This window comes from Oncorhynchus keta, unplaced genomic scaffold (genome assembly GCF_023373465.1).
Source record: "Oncorhynchus keta strain PuntledgeMale-10-30-2019 unplaced genomic scaffold, Oket_V2 Un_contig_8064_pilon_pilon, whole genome shotgun sequence".
Taxonomy (NCBI): domain Eukaryota; kingdom Metazoa; phylum Chordata; class Actinopteri; order Salmoniformes; family Salmonidae; genus Oncorhynchus; species Oncorhynchus keta.
The window spans coordinates 102,193-122,500 of NW_026289837.1; the positions used below are offsets into that span (position 1 = coordinate 102,193).

The 20,308-nt window shown below is 47.7% G+C and overlaps 1 protein-coding gene across 3 annotated transcripts in view; it reads right to left on the reverse strand.

Moving 5' to 3' along the window:
- The window catches only part of dapk1 (death-associated protein kinase 1), a 194,357-nt gene that overhangs the window by 89,888 nt on the left and 84,161 nt on the right, over positions 1–20,308 (reverse strand). For all 3 annotated transcript variants that reach the window (XM_052512193.1, XM_052512192.1, XM_052512191.1), the window contains 6 exons: positions 18,027–18,075; positions 17,027–17,053; positions 14,625–14,777; positions 8,208–8,253; positions 7,834–7,923; positions 1,593–1,685 (listed from right to left, as the gene is read on the reverse strand). In XM_052512193.1, coding sequence (XP_052368153.1) covers positions 1,593–1,685; positions 7,834–7,923; positions 8,208–8,253; positions 14,625–14,777; positions 17,027–17,053; positions 18,027–18,075 — 458 coding nt within the window. The remainder of the gene's footprint in view (positions 1–1,592; positions 1,686–7,833; positions 7,924–8,207; positions 8,254–14,624; positions 14,778–17,026; positions 17,054–18,026; positions 18,076–20,308) is intronic.

Genomic DNA, 20,308 nt, shown 5'->3' on the forward strand with positions numbered 1-20,308 from the left:
AGAGGGGGTGGGAGAGACAGACAGAGAGGGGGTGGGGAGGGACAGACAGAGAGGGGGTGGGGAGGGACAGACAGAGGGGGTGGGGGGGTGGGGAGGGACAGACAGAGAGGGGTGGGGAGAGACAGACAGAGAGGGGGTGGGGAGGGACAACGGAGAGGGGGTGGGGAGGGAGACGGGGGGGGGTGGGGAGGGACAGACAGAGACAGGGGGGGACAGACGGAGAGGGGGTGGGGAGGGACAGACAGAGAGGGGGTGGGGAGGGACAGACAGAGAGGGGGTGGGGAGGGACAGACAGAGAGGGGGTGGGGGGGAGGAGGGGGTGGGGAAAGACGGAGAGGGGGTGGGGAGGAACAGACAGAGAGGGGGTGGGGAGAGACAGACGGAGAGGGGTGGGGAGGGACAGACAGAGAGGGGGTGGGGAGGGACAGACAGAGAGGGGGTGGGGAGAGACAGACAGAGAGGGGGTGGGGAGGGACAGACAGAGAGGGGGGTGGGGAGGGACAGACAGAGAGGGGGGTGGGAGGGACAGACAGAGAGGGGGGTGGGGAGGGACAGACGGGGAGGGGGTGGGGAGGGACAGACAGAGAGGGGGTGGGGAGGGACAGACAGAGAGGGGGTGGGGAGGGACAGACAGAGAGGGGGTGGGGAGGGAAAGACAGAGAGAGGGGGGGTGGGGAGGAAAAGACAGAGAGACAGGGGGTGGGGAGGGAAGATGGGGAGGGACAGATGGGGAGGGGGTGGGGAGGGAAAGACAGAGAGGGGGGTGGGGAGGGAAAGACAGAGAGGGGGTGGGGAGGGAAAGACAGAGAGGGGGTGGGGAGGGAAAGACAGAGAGGGGGTGGGGAGGGAAAGACAGAGAGAGGGGGTGGGGGGAAAAGACAGAGAGACAGAGAGGGGGGTGGGGAGGAAAAGACAGAGAGACAGAGAGGGGGTGGGGAGGGAAAGACAGAGGGGGATGGGGAGAAAAGACAGAGAGGGGGGTGGGGAGGGAAAGACAGAGAGACAGACAGACAGACAGACAGACAGACAGACAGACAGACAGACAGAGAGGAGGATGGGGAGGGACAGACCGAGAGGGGGGTGGGAGAGACAGACGGAGAGGGGGGTGGGGAGGGACAGACAGAGAGGGGGGTGGGGAGGGACAGACAGAGAGGGGGGTGGGGAGGGACAGACAGAGAGGGGGTGGGGAGGGACAGACGGAGAGGGGGGTGGGGAGGGACAGACAGAGAGGGGGTGGGGAGGGACAGACAGAGAGGGGGGTGGGGAGGGACAGACAGTAGTTTCAGAAAGTAACCAACTGTGTAAAGTTTAGATAGGTAAATTGATAACACTGATAACACATAAGGCAAATCACTAACCTTCAACAGGTATGTGGGCGGGGAGGGGGGTTCTCTATACTTTTACATGGTACTTCATAAGGATCTGACTAAACGTAGGGCACCACCACATAGGGAACAGGGTGGAATAGAGTTGTCTCAGATCTTACCAGTGGGTGTGATTTTGTGCATCTATATGAATGTGTGTGTGTGTGTGTGTGTGTGTGTGTGTGTGTGTGTGTGTGTGTGTGTGTCTAAGACAGGGGTTGTTCTTACCAACGTGTCATCACTGCGAGCCACACTGATGTTGCTTCTAGACAGGAAGGAGCGAGAGAGACGGTTACACAACGAGATGAGGCGCACCGATTGCTGGAAGATAGGAGAGAAGAAACAGAATATTAATAAATATTAGAATACCCCCAGAGCTCACTACGCCACACCCCCAGAGCTCACCGCCACACCCCCAGAGCTCACACACCCCAGAGCTCACACCCCCAGAGCTCACACACCCCCAGAGCAACGCCACCCCCAGAGCTCACCACACCCCCAGAGCTCACTACGCCACACCCCCAGAGCTCACCACACCCCCAGAGCTCACTACGCCACACCCCCGCCACACGCCACCCCCAGAGCTCACTACGCCACACCCCCAGAGCTCACTACGCCACACCCCCAGAGCTCACCACACCCCCAGAGCTCACTACACCACACCCCCAGAGCTCACTACACCCCCAGAGCTCACTACTCCACACCCCCAGAGCTCACTACTCCACACACCCAGAGCTCACTACGTAACACCCCAGAGCTCACTACACCACACCCCCAGAGCTCACTACACCCCAGAGCTCACTACACCCCAGAGCTCACTACACCCCAGAGCTCACTACACCCCAGAGCTCACTACGCAACACCCTCAGAGCTCACTACTCCACACACCCAGAGCTCACTACGCTACACCCCAGAGCTCACTACACTACACCCCCAGAGCTCACTACACCACACCCCCAGAGCTCACTACCCCACCACACCTCCAGAGCTCACTACACCACACCCCCAGAGCTCACTACACCACACCCCCAGAGCTCACTACACCACACCCCCAGAGCTCACTACACCACACCTCCAGAGCTCACTACTCCACACCTCCAGAGCTCACTACACCACACCCCCAGAGCTCACTACACCCCCAGAGCTCCACACACCCAGAGCTCACTACTCCACACACCCAGAGCTCACTACTCCACACACCCAGAGCTCACTACTCCTCACCCCCAGAGCTCACTACGCCACACCCCCAGAGCTCACCCCAGACACCCCAGACTCCACACCCCAGAGCTCACTACACCACACCCCCAGAGCTCACTACGCCACACCCCCAGAGCTCACTACACCACACCCCCAGAGCTCACTACTCCACACCCCCAGAGCTCACTACACCACACCCCCAGAGCTCACTACACCACACCCCCAGAGCTCACTACGCCACACCCCAGAGCTCACTACACCACACCCCCAGAGCTCACTACTCCACACCCCCAGAGCTCACTACACCACACCCCAGAGCTCACTACACCACACCCCCAGAGCTCACTACACCACACCCCCAGAGCTCACTACTCCACACCCCCAGAGCTCACTACTCCACACCCCCAGAGCTCACTACTCCACACCCCCAGAGCTCACTACTCCACACCCCCAGAGCTCACTACGCCACACCCCCAGAGCTCACTACGCCACACCCCCAGAGCTCGCTACGCCACACCCCCAGAGCTCACTACTCCACACCCCCAGAGCTCACTACGCCACACCCCCAGAGCTCACTACGCCACACCCCCAGAGCTCACTACTCCACACCCCCAGAGCTCACTACTCCACACCCCCAGAGCTCACTACTCCTCACCCCCAGAGCTCACTACGCCACACCCCCAGAGCTCGCTACGACACACCCCAGAGCTCACTACTCCACACTCCCAGAGCTCACTACTCCACACCCCCAGAGCTCACTACTCCACACTCCCAGAGCTCACTACTCCTCACCCCCAGAGCTCACTACTCCACACTCCCAGAGCTCACTACTCCTCACCCCCAGAGCTCACTACTCCACACCCCCAGAGCTCACTACTCCACACCCCCAGAGCTCACTACGCCACACCCCCAGAGCTCACTACTCCACACCCCCAGAGCTCACTACTCCTCACCCCCAGAGCTCACTAAACAACACTAGAGTGACTAAACAGACAAGCTTTGTTTGACGGTTTTCAGGCTCTTAGGGCTTTGTCATTTCTGTCTGAATTATGTTGAATCATAACCAGACTCATCTCAATACGATGGACAATGTCATTGTATAGAGAGAAGAGAGAGAAGAAACAGGGAGATAGAGATAGGAGAGAGAAGAGAGAGAGAAGAGAGAGAAGAAAAACAGGGAGATAGAGATAGGAGAGAGAGAAGAGAGAGAAGAGAGAGAAGAGAGAGAGAAGAGAGAGAAGAGAGAGAGAGAGAGAGAGAGAGAGAGAGAGAGAGAGAAGAGAGAGAAGAGAGAGAAGAGAGAGAAGAGAGAGAAGAGAGAGAAGAGAGAGAGAGAGAGAGAGAGAGAGAGAGAGAGAGAAAGAGAGAGGAAAGAAAAACAGTAAAGACAGAGATAGATAGATATATAGGGACGGCAGGGTAGCCTAGTGGTTAGAGTGTTGGACTAGTAACCGGAAGGTTGCAAGTTCAAACCCTGAGCTGACAAGGTACATCAAATCAAATTGTATTTGTCACATACACATGGTTAGCTGATGTTAGTGCGAGTGTAGCGAAATGCTTGTGCTTCTAGTTCCGACAATGCAGTAATAACCAACAAGTAATCTAACTAACAATTCCAAAACTACTGTCTTATACACAGTGTAAGGGGATAAAGAATATGTACATAAGGATATATGAATGAGTGATGGTACAGTGATGGTGCATACAGTAGATGGTATCGAGTACAGTATATACATATGAGATGAGTATGTAGACAAAGTAAACAAAGTGGCATAGTTAAAGTGGCTAGTGATACATGTATTACATAAAGATGCAGTAGATGATATAGAGTACAGTATATACGTATGCATATGAGATGAATAATGTAGGGTATGTAAACTTTATATTAGGTAGCATTGTTTAAAGTGGCTAGTGATATATATATATTACATAATTTCCCATCAATTCCCATTATTAAAGTGGCTGGAGTTGGGTCAGTGTCAATGTCAGTGTGTTGGCAGCAGCCACTCAATGTTAGTGGTGGCTGTTTAACAGTCTGATGGCCTTGAGATAGAAGCTGTTTTTCAGTCTCTCGGTCCCAGCTTTGATGCACCTGTACTGACCTCGCCTTCTGGATGATAATGGGGTGAACAGGCAGTGGCTCGGGTGGTTGATGTCTTTGATGATCTTTATGGCCTTCCTGTAACATCGGGTGGTGTAGGTGTCCTGGAGGGCAGGTAGTTTGCCCCCGGTGATGCATTGTGCAGACCTCACTACCCTCTGGAGAGCCTTACGGTTGTGGGCTGAGCAGTTGCCGTACCAGGCGGTAATACAGCCCGCCAGGATGCTCTCGATTGTGCATCTGTAGAAGTTTGTGAGTGCTTTTGGTGACAAGCCGAATTTCTTCAGCCTCCTGAGGTTGAAGAGGCGCTGCTGCGCCTTCTTCACGATGCTGTCTGTGTGAGTGGACCAATTCAGTTTGTCTGTGATGTGTATGCCGAGGAACTTAAAACATGCTACCCTCTCCACTACTGTTCCATCGATGTGGATAGGGGGTGTTCCCTCTGCTGTTTCCTGAAGTCCACAATCATCTCCTTAGTTTTGTTGACGTTGAGTGTGAGGTTATTTTCCTGACGCCACACTCCGAGGGCCCTCACCTCCTCCCTGTAGGCCGTCTCTTCATGGTTGTTGGTTATCAAGCCTACCACTGCTGTGTCGTCCGCAAACTTGATGATTGAGTTGGAGGCGTGCGTGGCCACGCAGTCGTGGGTGAGCAGGGAGTACAGGAGAGGGCTCAGAACGCACCATTGTGGGGCCCTAGTGTTGAGGATCAGCGGGGTGGAGATGTTGTTGCCTACCCTCACCACCTGGGGGCGGCCCGTCAGGAAGTCCAGTACCCAGTTGCACAGGACGGGGTCGAGACCCAGGGTCTCGAGCTTGATGACGAGCTTGGAGGGTACTATGGTGTTGAATGCCGAGCTGTAGTCGATGAACAGCATTCTCACATAGGTATTCCTCTTGTCCAGATGGGTTAGGGCAGTGTGCAGTGTGGTTGAGATTGCATCGTCTGTGGACCTATTTGGGCGGTAAGCAAATTGGAGTGGGTCTAGGGTGTCAGGTAAGGTGGAGGTGATATGGTCCTTGACTAGTCTCTCAAAGCACTTCATGATGACGGAAGTGAGTGCTACGGGGCGGTAGTTGTTTAGCTCAGTTACCTTAGCTTTCTTGGGAACAGGAACAATGATGGCCCTCTTGAAGCATGTGGGAACAGCAGACTGGGATAGGGATTGATTGAATATGTCCGTAAACACAACAGCCAGCTGGTCTGCGCATGCTCTGAGGGCGCGGCTGGGGATGCCGTCTGGGCCTGCAGCTTTGCGAGGGTTAACACGTTTAAATGTTTTCCTCACCTCGACTGCAGTGAAGGAGAGGCCGCATGTTTTGGTTGCAGGCCGTGTCAGTGGCACTGTATTGTCCTCAAAGCGGGCAAAAAAGTTATTTAGTCTGCCTGGGAGCAAGACATCCTGGTCCGTGACGGGGCTGGTTTCTTTTTGTAATCCGTGATTGACTGTAGACCCTGCCACATGCCTCTTGTGTCTGAGCCGTTGAATTGAGATTCTACTTTGTCTCTATACTGACGTTTAGCTTGTTTGATTGCCTTGGGAACGACATCTTCAACGCACGTTCTAATGAACTCGCACACCGAATCAGCGTATTCGTCAATGTTGTTGTCTGACGCAATACGAAACATATCCCAGTCCACGTGATGGAAGCAGTCTTGGAGTGTGGAATCAGCTTGGTCGGACCAGTGTTGGACAGACCTCAGCGTGGGAGCCTCTTGTTTTAGTTTCTGTCTGTAGGCAGGGATCAACAAAATGGAGTCGTGGTCAGCTTTTCCGAAAGGAGGGCGGGGCAGGGCCTTATATGCGTCGGGAAGTTGGAATAGCAGTGATCCAAGGTTTTGCCAGCCCTGGTTGCGCAATCGATATGCTGATAAAATTTAGGGAGTCTTGTTTTCAGATTAGCCTTGTTAAAATCCCCAGCTACAATGAATGCAGCCTCCGGATATATGGATTCCAGTTTGCAAAGAGTCAAATAAAGTTAGTTCAGAACCATCGATGTGTCTGCTTGGGGGGGAATATATACGGCTGTGATTATAATCGAAGAGAATTCCCTTGGTAGATAATGCGGTCGACATTTGATTGTAAGGAATTCTAAATCAGGTGAACAGAAGGACTTGAGTGCCTGTATGCCTTTGTGACCACACCACGTCTCGTTAGCCATAAGGCATACGCCCCCACCCCTCTTCTTACCAGAAAGGTGTTTGTTTCTGTCGGCGCGATGCGTGGAGAAACCTGTTGGCTGCACCGACTCCGATAGCGTCTTCCCAGTGAGCCATGTTTCCGTGAAGCAGAGGACGTTACAGTCTCTGATGTCCCTCTGGAATGCTACCCTTGCTCGGATTTCATCAACCTTGTTGTCAAGAGACTGGACATTGGCGAGAAGTATAATGGGGAGTGGTGCACGATGTGCTCGTCTCCGGAGTCTGACCAGAAGACCGCTCCGTTTGCCTCTTTTACGACGTTGTTGTTTTGGGTCGCAGGCTGGGATCCATTCCGTTGTCCTGGTTGAAAGGCAGAACACAGTATCCGCTTTGCGAAAGTCATATTCTTGGTCGTACTGATGGTGAGTTGACGCTGCTCTTATATTCAGTAGTAATTCAGTAGTTCTTCAGTAGTTTGACTGTATGTAATGAAACCTAAGATGACCTGGGGTACTAATGTAAGAAATAACACGTAAAAAAACAAAAAACTGCATAGTTTCCTAGGAACGCGAAGCGAGGCGGCCATCTCTGTCGGGGCCGGAAGTAATCTGTACAAATCTGTCGTTCTGCTCCTGAACAGGCGTCATTGAAAATAAGAATTTGTTCTTAATTAACTGACTTGCCTAGTTAAATAAAGGTAAAATAAATATATATAAATATATAAAGAGAGATAGAAGAGGGAGAGAGATAGAAGAGAGAGAGAAGATAGAAGAGGGAGAGAGATATAGTGGGAGAGAGTTAGGAGAGAGAGAGAGATAGGAGAGGGAGAGAGATAGAAGAGGGAGAGAGATAGAAGAGGGAGAGAGATAGAAGAGGGAGAGAGATAGAAGAGGGAGAGAGATAGAAGAGGGAGAGAGATAGAAGAGAAAGTGAAGAGAGATAGGAGAGAGAGAGAGAGGAGAGAGATAGAAGAGGGAGAGAGATAGAAGAGAGAGTGAAAAAGAGACAGAGGGAGAGAGATAAATGTACCTTCCATTTCCTCCGAGCAGCAAACTTCTTAAACTTCTCCATGTTGACTGCAGACTCCTTCCTGCTGAGAGCCTGCTGGGAGTCCTTTGGCTGATTGAACAAACAGGAACATATACGACTAATCAGATCAATAGATTACATCCACTTATCAATACTGTTTATATTGATCATATTGTGTATCATTCTGCTGCCCTTCGTTTTCAAGTAGGATTTTAGGGAGTGAATGAACACTCATTCCCTGTACTTAGTGAATAAAGAAATAACTTAACCTGTGTGTGTGTGTGTGTGTGTGTGTGTGTGTGTGTGTGTGTGTGTGTGTGTGTGTGTGTGTGTGTGTGTGTGTGTGTGTGTGTGCGTGTGTGTGTTAGACAGACCTTGATCCAGGGATGGAGCAGACTGTCCTGGATGGTCATTCTCTTTCTCATTCTCGGGGTTAGGAAGGGAAGAGGGGTTAGGAAGGAACGGGGGTTAGGAAGGGAACAGGGGTTAGGAAGGGAAAAGGAAGGACAGGACAGGGTTAGGAAGAGAAGGGGGTTAGGAAGAAGGGAACGGGGGGTTAGGAAGAGAAGGGGGTTAGGAAGGGAACAGGGGTTAGGAAGGGAAGGGGGTTAGGAAGGGAAGAGGGGTTAGAAGGAACGGGGTTAGGAAGGGAAGGGGGTTAGGAAGGGAAGGGGGTTAGGAAGGGAAGGGGTTAGGAAGGAACGGGGGTTAGGAAGAGAAGGGGGGTTAGGAAGGAAGGGAACGGGGGTTAGGAAGGAACGGGGTTAGGAACAGGGGTTAGGAAGGGAACGGGGGTTAGAAGGGAATGGGGTTAGGAAGGGGAACGGGGGTTAGGAAGGAACGGGGGTTAGGAAGGAAGGGAACGGGGGTTAGGAAGAGAAGGGGGGTTAGGAAGGGAAGGGGGGTTAGGAAGGGAAGGGGTTAGGAAGGGAACGGGGTTAGGAAGGGAACGGGGGTTAGGAAGGGAAGGGGTTAGGGGGAAGGAACAGGGGTTAGGAAGAAGGAACGGGGGTTAGGAAGGAACGGGGGTTAGGAAGGGAACGGGGGTTAGGAAGGGAAGGGGGTTAGAAGGGGTTAGAAGGAAGGGAACGGGGGTTAGGAAGGGAAGGGGTTAGGAAGGAACAGGGGGGTTAGGAAGGGAACAGGGGTTAGGAAGGGAGGAAGGGGGTTAGGAAGGGAACAGGGGTTAGGAAGGGAAAGGAAGGAAGGGGGTTAGGAAGGGGTTAGGAAGGAAGGAAGGGGAACGGGGTTAGGAAGGGAACGGGGGTTAGGAAGGGAAGGGGTTAGGAAGGGAACAGGGGTTAGGAAGGGAACAGGGGTTAGGAAGGGAACAGGGGTTAGGAAGGGAACAGGGGTTAGGAAGGGAACAGGGGTTAGGAAGGGAACAGGGGTTAGGAAGGGAACAGGGGTTAGGAAGGGAACAGGGGTTAGGAAGGGAACAGGGGTTAGGAAAGGAACAGGGGTTAGGAAGGGAACAGGGGTTAGGAAGGGAACAGGGGTTAGGAAAGGAACAGGGGTTAGGAAGGGAAGGGGGTTAGGAAGGGAACGGGGTTAGGAAGGAACGGGGGTTAGGAAGGGAACAGGGGTTAGGAAGAACGGGGTTAGGAAACGGGGGTTAGGAAGGGAACAGGGTTAGGAAGGGAAGGGGGGTTAGGAAGGGAACAGGGGTTAGGAAGGAACAGGGGTTAGGGAAGGGAACAGGGGTTAGGAAGGGAACGGGGGTTAGGAAGGGAACAGGGAACAGGGGTTAGGAAGGAAGGGGGTTAGGAAGGGAACAGGGGTTAGGAAGGGAAAGGGGTTAGGAAGGGAACATTCGGGGGTTAGGAAGGGAACAGGGGTTAGGAAGGGAAGGGGGTTAGGAAGGGACACAGGGGTTAGGAAGGAACAGGGGTAAGGAAGGGAACAGGGGTTGGAACAGGGGTTAGGAAAGGAACAGGGGTTAGGAAAGGAACAGGGGTTAGGAAGGGAACAGGGGTTAGGAAAGGAACAGGGGTTAGGAAAGGAACAGGGGTTAGGAAAGGAAGGGGGTTAGGAAGGGAACAGAACAGAACAAACAATTAACTCGATGGACAAACGATTAACTTAAAACACTCCAGGACAACTCATGGTGCACACACACACACACACACACACACACACACACACACACACACACACACACACACACACACACACACACACACACACACACACACACACACACACACACACACACACACACAGGTTCCTCTTTCCCTACTCCTCTTAACAGACCAAGCCTGTTTAATAATAGACCAAGAGCAGCATCACCACAGCAACCCAATCTTCAGTCGGCTGTTGCCTAGGCAACCTCCATTAGGGCTGCTGGGGTGATGATAACACCGTCCGTACTACAGTCATGGAGCTCTGACAGTTGCCTACATCAGTTTAAACCTTTCCTTGTCCAGGGACCCCCGGCCAGGCAAAACGGAGACACAGGGGCCCTGAACATGTTAGCAAAACATGTTTTTCCACCCAAATGTCGTGCCTTATCGTCAGGTGAATTAAAATGGCAAGGAGAAGTCATTAACATTTTAAAATGAATAGATTTGGTAGATATTCTTTCATTATGTTGACCTCCCCACAGGTCATCGGAAGAGGAAGTGTAAACTATCCAGTCTACTGGCTAGAAAGGTCTGGTAAACTATCCAGTCTACTGGCTAGAAAGGTCTGGTAAACTATCCAGTCTACTAGCTAGAAAGGTCTGGTAAACTATCCAGTCTACTAGCTAGAAAGGTCTGGTAAACTATCCAGTCTACTAGCTAGAAAGGTAAAGGTCTGGTAAACTATCCAGTCTACTAGCTAGAAAGGTAAAGGTCTGGTAAACTATCCAGTCTACTAGCTAGAAAGGTAAAGGTCTGGTAAACTATCCAGTCTACTAGCTAGAAAGGTAAAGGTCTGGTAAACTATCCAGTCTACTAGCTAGAAAGGTAAAGGTCTGGTAAACTATCCAGTCTACTAGCTAGAAAGGTAAGGTCTGGTAAACTATCCAGTCTACTGGCTAGAAAGGTCTGGTAAACTATCCAGTCTACTAGCTAGAAAGGTAAAGGTCTGGTAAACTATCCAGTCTACTAGCTAGAAAGGTCTGGTAAACTATCCAGTCTACTGGCTAGAAAGGTCTGGTAAACTATCCAGTCTACTAGCTAGAAAGGTCTGGTAAACTATCCAGTCTACTAGCTAGAAAGGTCTGGTAAACTATCCAGTCTACTAGCTAGAAAGGTCTGGTAAACTATCCAGTCTACTAGCTAGAAAGGTAAAGGTCTGGTAAACTATCCAGTCTACTAGCTAGAAAGGTAAAGGTCTGGTAAACTATCCAGTCTACTAGCTAGAAAGGTAAAGGTCTGGTAAACTATCCAGTCTACTAGCTAGAAAGGTAAAGGTCTGGTAAACTATCCAGTCTACTAGCTAGAAAGGTAAAGGTCTGGTAAACTATCCAGTCTACTGGCTAGAAAGGTCTGGTAAACTATCCAGTCTACTAGCTAGAAAGGTAAAGGTCTGGTAAACTATCCAGTCTACTAGCTAGAAAGGTCTGGTAAACTATCCAGTCTACTGGCTAGAAAGGTCTGGTAAACTATCCAGTCTACTAGCTAGAAAGGTAAAGGTCTGGTAAACTATCCAGTCTACTAGCTAGAAAGGTAAAGGTCTGGTAAACTATCCAGTCTCCTAGCTAGAAAGGTAAAGGTCTGGTAAACTATCCAGGCTACTAGCTAGAAAGGTCTGGTAAACTATCCAGTCTACTGGCTAGAAAGGTCTGGTAAACTATCCAGTCTACTAGCTAGAAAGGTAAAGGTCTGGTAAACTATCAGTCTACTAGCTAGAAAGGTCTGGTAAAATATCCAGTCTACTAGCTAGAAAGGTCTGGTAAACTATCCAGTCTACTAGCTAGAAAGGTCTGGTAAACTATCCAGTCTACTAGCTAGAAAGGTCTGGTAAACTATCCAGTCTACTAGCTAGAAAGGTCTGGTAAACTATCCAGTCTACTAGCTAGAAAGGTAAAGGTCTGGTAAACTATCCAGTCTACTAGCTAGAAAGGTAAAGGTCTGGTAAACTATCCAGTCTACTAGCTAGAAAGGTAAAGGTCTGGTAAACTATCCAGTCTACTAGCTAGAAAGGTCTGGTAAACTATCCAGTCTACTGGCTAGAAAGGTCTGGTAAACTATCCAGTCTACTAGCTAGAAAGGTAAAGGTCTGGTAAACTATCCAGTCTACTAGCTAGAAAGGTCTGGTAAAATATCCAGTCTACTAGCTAAAGGTCTGGTAAACTATCCAGTCTACTAGCTAGAAAGGTCTGGTAAACTATCCAGTCTACTAGCTAGAAAGGTCTGGTAAACTATCCAGTCTACTAGCTAGAAAGGTCTGGTAAACTATCCAGTCTACTAGCTAGAAAGGTAAAGGTCTGGTAAACTATCCAGTCTACTAGCTAGAAAGGTAAAGGTCTGGTAAACTATCCAGTCTACTAGCTAGAAAGGTAAAGGTCTGGTAAACTATCCAGTCTACTGGCTAGAAAGGTCTGGTAAACTATCCAGTCTACTAGCTAGAAAGGTAAAGGTCTGGTAAACTATCCAGTCTACTAGCTAGAAAGGTAAAGGTCTGGTAAACTATCCAGTCTACTAGCTAGAAAGGTAAAGGTCTGGTAAACTATCCAGTCTACTAGCTAGAAAGGTCTGGTAAACTATCCAGTCTACTAGCTAGAAAGGTCTGGTAAACTATCCAGTCTACTAGCTAGAAAGGTAAAGGTCTGGTAAACTATCCAGTCTACTGGCTAGAAAGGTCTGGTAAACTATCCAGTCTACTAGCTAGAAAGGTAAAGGTCTGGTAAACTATCCAGTCTACTGGCTAGAAAGGTAAAGGTCTGGTAAACTATCCAGTCTACTAGCTAGAAAGGTAAAGGTCTGGTAAACTATCCAGTCTACTAGCTAGAAAGGTAAAGGTCTGGTAAACTATCCAGTCTACTGGCTAGAAAGGTAAAGGTCTGGTAAACTATCCAGTCTACTAGCTAGAAAGGTAAAGGTCTGGTAAACTATCCAGTCTACTGGCTAGAAAGGTAAAGGTCTGGTAAACTATCCAGTCTACTAGCTAGAAAGGTAAAGGTCTGGTAAACTATCCAGTCTACTAGCTAGAAAGGTCTGGTAAACTATCCAGTCTACTGGCTAGAAAGGTCTGGTAAACTATCCAGTCTACTAGCTAGAAAGGTCTGGTAAACTATCCAGTCTACTAGCTAGAAAGGTCTGGTAAACTATCCAGTCTACTAGCTAGAAAGGTCTGGTAAACTATCCAGTCTACTAGCTAGAAAGGTCTGGTAAACTATCCAGTCTACTAGCTAGAAAGGTCTGGTAAACTATCCAGTCTACTAGCTAGAAAGGTCTGGTAAACTATCCAGTCTACTAGCTAGAAAGGTCTGGTAAACTATCCAGTCTACTAGCTAGAAAGGTAAAGGTCTGGTAAACTATCCAGTCTACTAGCTAGAAAGGTCTGGTAAACTATCCAGTCTACTGGCTAGAAAGGTCTGGTAAACTATCCAGTCTACTAGCTAGAAAGGTAAAGGTCTGGTAAACTATCCAGTCTACTAGCTAGAAAGGTAAAGGTCTGGTAAACTATCCAGTCTACTAGCTAGAAAGGTAAAGGTCTGGTAAACTATCCAGTCTACTAGCTAGAAAGGTAAAGGTCTGGTAAACTATCCAGTCTACTGGCTAGAAAGGTCTGGTAAACTATCCAGTCTACTAGCTAGAAAGGTAAAGGTCTGGTAAACTATCCAGTCTACTAGCTAGAAAGGTAAAGGTCTGGTAAACTATCCAGTCTCCTAGCTAGAAAGGTAAAGGTCTGGTAAACTATCCAGTCTACTAGCTAGAAAGGTAAAGGTCTGGTAAACTATCCAGTCTACTAGCTAGAAAGGTAAAGGTCTATTGGCAGCGTAGAGACATGATTTTGATCATGATTCATGATCATTTCCAGCAATTCTATAACGTTTGGCATGGGCCTGAGAGACAAGGTTTCTGTTTGAAAGATCTTTTAATTCTATGCATTTTGTCTAATCAATGGACCTTGAATGGTTTTGGGACTTCCTGTGCTCCTGACTGCCTATATTTGATTTGATGGTAAGTTCTCATATATGGTATTATGTAATATATTTAGTTCAGTATGTTTTCTGCATGCTTTCTATCATCTGGTCGTGGTTATTTTTCCATCCCCAAAAAGGCCACTTAAATGGCCCGCGTTAGAAGTTCTCTACAGAGAAACTCCTGTAATGACTAATTTCCTCCATTTTGAAGGGATAGTTAAGAGATTTTGGCAATGAAGCCATTTATCTACTTCCCCAGAGTTGGATAAACAGGATAGCATGCTAACTGTTCCTGTAGACTTCAAGTCATTGCGCTAACACTAGTTAGCATTGGCTCGTGAAACTACCTCTTACCATTTTTATGTCTCTGCGTCCAGTATGGAGGAAGTTCTCCAAAATGGTACTGTGTTGTAGCTATATTCATAAAATAAATAACTTTTCACCTTAAAAAAAATCCCCCAAAAGTATTGAATAAACTGATCTACCTCCAGCAGTAACCCACAGACTCCAGCTTGAAAACTCTGCACTAATGTATAGAGTTGAGAACATTGGGCACACAGTGTTTAAGTGCAGAGCAGTGTACATGCACACTCCGGTTCAGCGGCAAGTTTCAATACAATACCGAACCAAGCACATAGTATATACAGAGGCCTCGCCTGTACAACGTTAGGGGTCAGAGGTTAGGGTCAAAGGTTAGTGTAAGGTGATCATGTACTTTGGGTCTTTGATAAGCAGCCGGGTGATAAAGTCTTTGGCCAGGAGGCTGGTGCTGCTAAAGAACTCTTCATCGAAGGTGTAGTCCACCGCCGACACGTTAGCTAAAGTCTCCTGCTTATTCTCTCCCAAGAACGGCGATGCACCACTCAACCTGAGGGAGGGGAGGGGAGGGGAGGGAGGAGAGGAGACACGTTAGCTAAAGTCTCCTGCTTATTCTCTCCCAAGAACGGCGATGCACCACTCAACCTGAGGGAGGGAGGGGAGGGAAGAAGGAGAGGAGAGGAGGGGAGGGGGAGGGAGGGGAGGGAGGGAGGGGGGGAGGGAGGGAGGGAGGGAGGGAGGAAGGAAGGAAGGAAGGAAGGAAGGAGGGAAGGAAGGAGGAAGGAAGGAAGGAGAGAGGGAGGGGAGAGGGAGGGAGGAGAGAGAGAAGGGAGGGAGGGGAGGGAAGGGAGAGAGGGGAGGGAGAGGAGGGAGAGGAGAGGAGAGGAGGGAGGGGAGGGAGGGAGGGGGAGAAAGGAAGGAGAGAGGGAGGGGAGAGGAGAGGAGAGAGAGAGGGAGGGAGGGGGAGGGAGGAGGGAGGGAGGGAGGGAGAGAGGGAGAGAGGAGAGAGGGGAGGGAGGGAGGGAGAGAGAGAGAGAGAGAGAGAGAGAGAGAGAGAGAGAGAGGGAGGGAGGGAGGGAGGGAGGGAGGGAGGGAGGGAGGGAGGGAGGGAGGGAGGAGGGAGGGGAGAGAAAGAAGTTGAGAGAGGTAGAGAAGTTTCCATACATTCCAATAACTTCCCACATAACATTTAGACTAACGCTCTAAAAGTGTTACAGTTGTTTGTTTCTCTGAATGTATAACAAAGAAGACGTTTTATAGATGTAGTTATGGACAGATATCAGAGGAATTGTGAGTTATAAGTCAAACAGTTGGTCAGGTGTCAGGAAGTCTTTCCCTCTCTCTCCATATCTGGGAAATCATCAAAATGGTAACGGTCCTTTCCAACATTTAAACGGTTGTGAAATAAGATGACCAGGCAAACGACTGCAATCATACAATTAGCATAAATAGTCACACATTTACATGCTCGCTGGTAGTCATAATCATCTATAAACAACATTGACCACTGAACTTTGGAAATAAAAAGGTCACGCAGTTATGAACGTAGCTGCTGCTCTCCCTCACCTGCTGTCTCTAACTGAACGATCGGCTATGTTGCACCCTCTACAACCACTGGTTATTATTTGACCCTGCTGGTCATCTATGAACGCTCGAACATCTTGAGGAACAGTCTGGCCTTACAGAGGCTTACGAAAGTATTCACCCCCCTTGGCATTTTTCCTATTTTGTTGCCTTACAACCTGGAATTAAAATATATTTTTTTAAAGTTTTGTATCATTTGATTTACACTACATGTTGTTTATTTTGAAACAAACAAGAAATAAGACAGAAAAACAGAAAACTTGGGTAATGGTCCTAGCCCTCAACCTCCGATCCAACAGGTCCCAGACATGCTCAATGGGATTGAGATCCGGGCTCTTCGCTGGCCATGGCAGAACACTGACATTCCTGTCTTGCAGGAATTCACCCAGAAATGTCCAGGAACTTGCAGGTGGAAGAGTGGGGTAACATCTCACAGCAAGAACTGGCAAATCTGGTTAAGTCCATGAGGTGGAGATGCACTGCAAAAATTAATGCAGCTGGTGGCCACACCAGATACTGACTGTTGTTAATTTAGAATTTTTTGAAACAATTATTTTTCCATGTCCATTACATGAAATCCAAATAAGAATCCATTTAAATAACAGGTTGTAAGGCAACAAAATAGGAAAAATGCCAAGGGGGGGTGAATACTTTTGCAAGGCACTGTAAATACTATTATAATCTCCACCCACTCTGGTCACAGCCAGAAGAGGACTGGCCACCCCTCAGAACCTGGTTCCTCTCTAGGTTTCTTCCTAGGTTTTGGCCTTTCTAGGGAGTTTTTCCTAGCCACCGTGCTTCTACACCTGCATTGCTTGCTGTTTGGGGTTTTAGGCTGGGTTTCTGTACAGCACTTTGAGACATCAGCTGATGTACGAAGGGCTTTATAAATACATTTTATTGAAATACATGCATTAATATGTTAATATATATTTTTTTATGAATATCAAATCCGTCTTGATTGGTCACATCCACAGGATACACCATGGGTACAGTGAAATGATTGGTCACATCCACAGGATACACCATGGGTACAGTGAAATGATTGGTTGCATTCATCAACAATGCAGTTATACAAAGAAATACACACAAGATTTTTAAAAAAGACACTAAATACAAGATCAATATCAGGACCGATCACTGAAAGGGATACTGGTGACAGTTTGGTGTAATTACATGAAGCTCTTCATTCGTCAGTAGGATTGTTGTACTTACAGAATATAGGTGATCACTCCAACACTCCTGTAACAACAGAGGAATGTGGATTATTACGCAACAGACATATAGAGATAAAGACACAGAGTCAACAAAACATTAGGAACACCGTCCTAATATGGAGTTACACCCCCTTTTCCCTCCTCAGAAGTTGTTGCAATTCTTGTGCTTCTCAGTATGTATCAAGATGTATCCACCACCCAAAAGACCGTCCAGATAACTTGAAACAGCTGTGGGAAGCATTGGAGTCAACATGGGCCAGCATCCCTGTGGAACGCTTTGGACACCTTGTAGAGACAACATGGGCCAGCATCCCTGTGGAACGCTTTAGACACCTTGTAGAGACAACATGGGCCAGCATCCCTGTGGAACGCTTTAGACACCTTGTAGAGTCAACATGGGCCAGCATCCCTGTGGAACGCTTTCAACACCTTGTGGAGACAACATGGACCAGCATCCCTGTGGAACGCTTTGGACACCTTGTAGAGTCCACGCGTTGACAAAATGAGTGTCACGCCTTGGTCTTAGTATTTTGTGTTTTCTTTATTTATCTGGTCAGGCCAGGGTGTGACATGGGTTATTGTGGTGTGTTTTTTGTCTTGGGGTTTTGTGGGGTGTCTAATTAGTCTATGGCAGGTGATTATCGTTGTCTCTGATTGGGAGCCATATTTAGGCAGCCATATTCTGTGAGTGTTTGTAATCACAAGATAGGCTGTATAGTTTTTCGCGTTTCGTTTGTTGTTTTGTATAATTAGTTATTTCATGTATCGTAATATTTCATTAAAGAACATGAGTAACCACCACGCCACATTTTGGTCCGCTCTTCATTCAACAGACGAACGTCGTTACAATGAGACTGTTCTGGGGGAAAAGGGGAGGGGGTGCAACTCAATATTAGGAAGGGGTTCCTAATGTTTTGTATACTCAGTGCATGTATGCACGTGTGTGTTTATGTATATATACATACACTGTCTAAATATAAAGTACATCTGTCTCTCACCACATGTCTGCCTCCAGGCCGAGCGGTTCATAGTTGACTACCTCTGGAGCTGTAAAGAGTTAATAAACACACTATTAAGCCAAAAACACTGAGCCTAGAATGTAGGGTATTGTGTGTGTGTGTGTGTGTGTGTGTGTGTGTGTGTGTGTGTGTGTATATATATATATATACACACACTACCGTTCAGAAGTTTGGGGTCACTTAGAAATGTCCTTGTTTTTGAAAGAAAAGCAAACATTTTTGTCCATTAAAATAGCATCAAATTGATCAGAAATACAGTGTAGACATTGTTAATGTTGTAAATTACTATTGTAAGTGAAGACGGCTGATCCATTTTTAATGGAATATCTACATAGGCGTACAGAGGCCCATTATCAGCAACCATCACTCCTGTGTTCCAATGGCACGTTGTGTTAGCTAATCATTTTATCATTTTAAAAGGCTAATTGATCATTAGAAAACCCTTTTGCAATTATGTTAGCACAGCTGAAAACTGTTGTTCTGATTAAAGAAGCAATAAAACTGACCTTTAGACTAGTTGAGTATCTGGAGCATCAGCATTTGTGGGTTCGGGTTACAGGCTCAAAATGGCCAGAAATATAAAATTGCCAAGAAGATCTCGTACAACGCTGTTAACTAGACCCTTCACAGAACAGTGCAAACTGGCACTAACCAGAATAGAAAGAGAAGTGGGAGGCCCCGGTGCACAAATGAGCAAGAGGACAAGTACATTAGAGAATCTAGTATGAGAAACAGACGTCTCACAAGTCCTCAACTGGGAGCTTCATTAAATAGTACCCACAAAACACCAGTCTCCGCAAAGAAAAATCCATATCTCAGACTGGCCAATAAAAATGAAATATTAAGAACAAAAGAACACAGACACTGGACAGAGGAAGAGAAGCGGATGCGGAGAAAAGTGTTATGAATAGACAAATCTAAGTTTGATACAAAGAACAACATTCGTGAGACGCAAAAAAATTGAAAAGATGCTGGAGGAGTGAACCATCTGTCAAGCATGGTGGAGGCAATGTGATGGTCTGGTGGAGGTGGAGGCAATGTGATGGTCTGGTGGAGGTGGAGGCAATGTGATGGTCTGGTGGAGGTGGAGGCAATGTGATGGTCTGGTGGAGGTGGAGGCAATGTGATGGTCTGGGGGTGCTTTGGTGGTGGTAAAGTGGGAGATTTGTACAGGGTAAAAGGGATCTTGAAGAAGGAAGGTTATCACTCCAGCCAAGCTCCAAACTATGCAAGAACTATTTAGTGAAGAAGCAGTCAGCTGGTATTCTGTCTATAATGGAGTTGCCAGCAGTCACCGGATCTCAACGTTATTGAGCTGTTGTGGGAGCAGCTTGACCGTATGGTAAGTAAGACGTGCCCATCAAGCCAATCCAACTGGGGGGAGGTACTTCAGGAAGCATGGGGTGAAATCTCTTCAGATTACCTCAACAAACTGACAACTAGAATGCCAAAGGTCTGCAAGGCTGTAATTGCAGCAAATGGAGGATTCATTGACGAAAGTTTGAAGGACACAATTATTATTTCAATTAAAAATCATTATTTATAACCTTGTTATAAATCATTACTTATAAACGTTATGGCTATATCTCCTATTAATTTTGCAACTCATTTCATCAAATCAAATGTATTTATATAGCCCTTCGTACATCAGCTGATATCTCAAAGTGCTGTACAGAAACCCAGCCTAAAACCCCAAACAGAAAGCAATGTAGGTGTAGAAGCACAGTGGCTAGGAAAAACTCCCTAGAAAGGCCAAAACCTAGGAAGAAACCTAGAGAGGAACCAGGCTATGGAGGGGTGGCCAGTCCTCTTCTGGCTGTGCCGGGTGGAGATTATAACAGAACATGGCCAAGATGGATGGAGCATGTTTGTTTTTCATGTATGTTTTCATGGCGAACAAGGACATTTCTAAGTGACCCCAAACCTTTGAACAGTAGTGTATATATATATACCCTAACCCCTAACCCTAGTATATATATATATATACCTAACCCCTAACCCTAGTATATATATATACCCTAACCCCTAACCCTAGTATATATATATATATATACCTAACCCTAACCTAGTATATATATATATATATACCTAACCCTAGTATATATATATATATACCCTAACCCTAGTATATATATATATATACCCTAACCCACAGTAGTATATATATATATACCCTAACCCCTAACCCACAACACAACAAGGGTATTTGATGTTAAACTGATCTGATTCGGTGGTCAAACGATGAACATACACACACACAC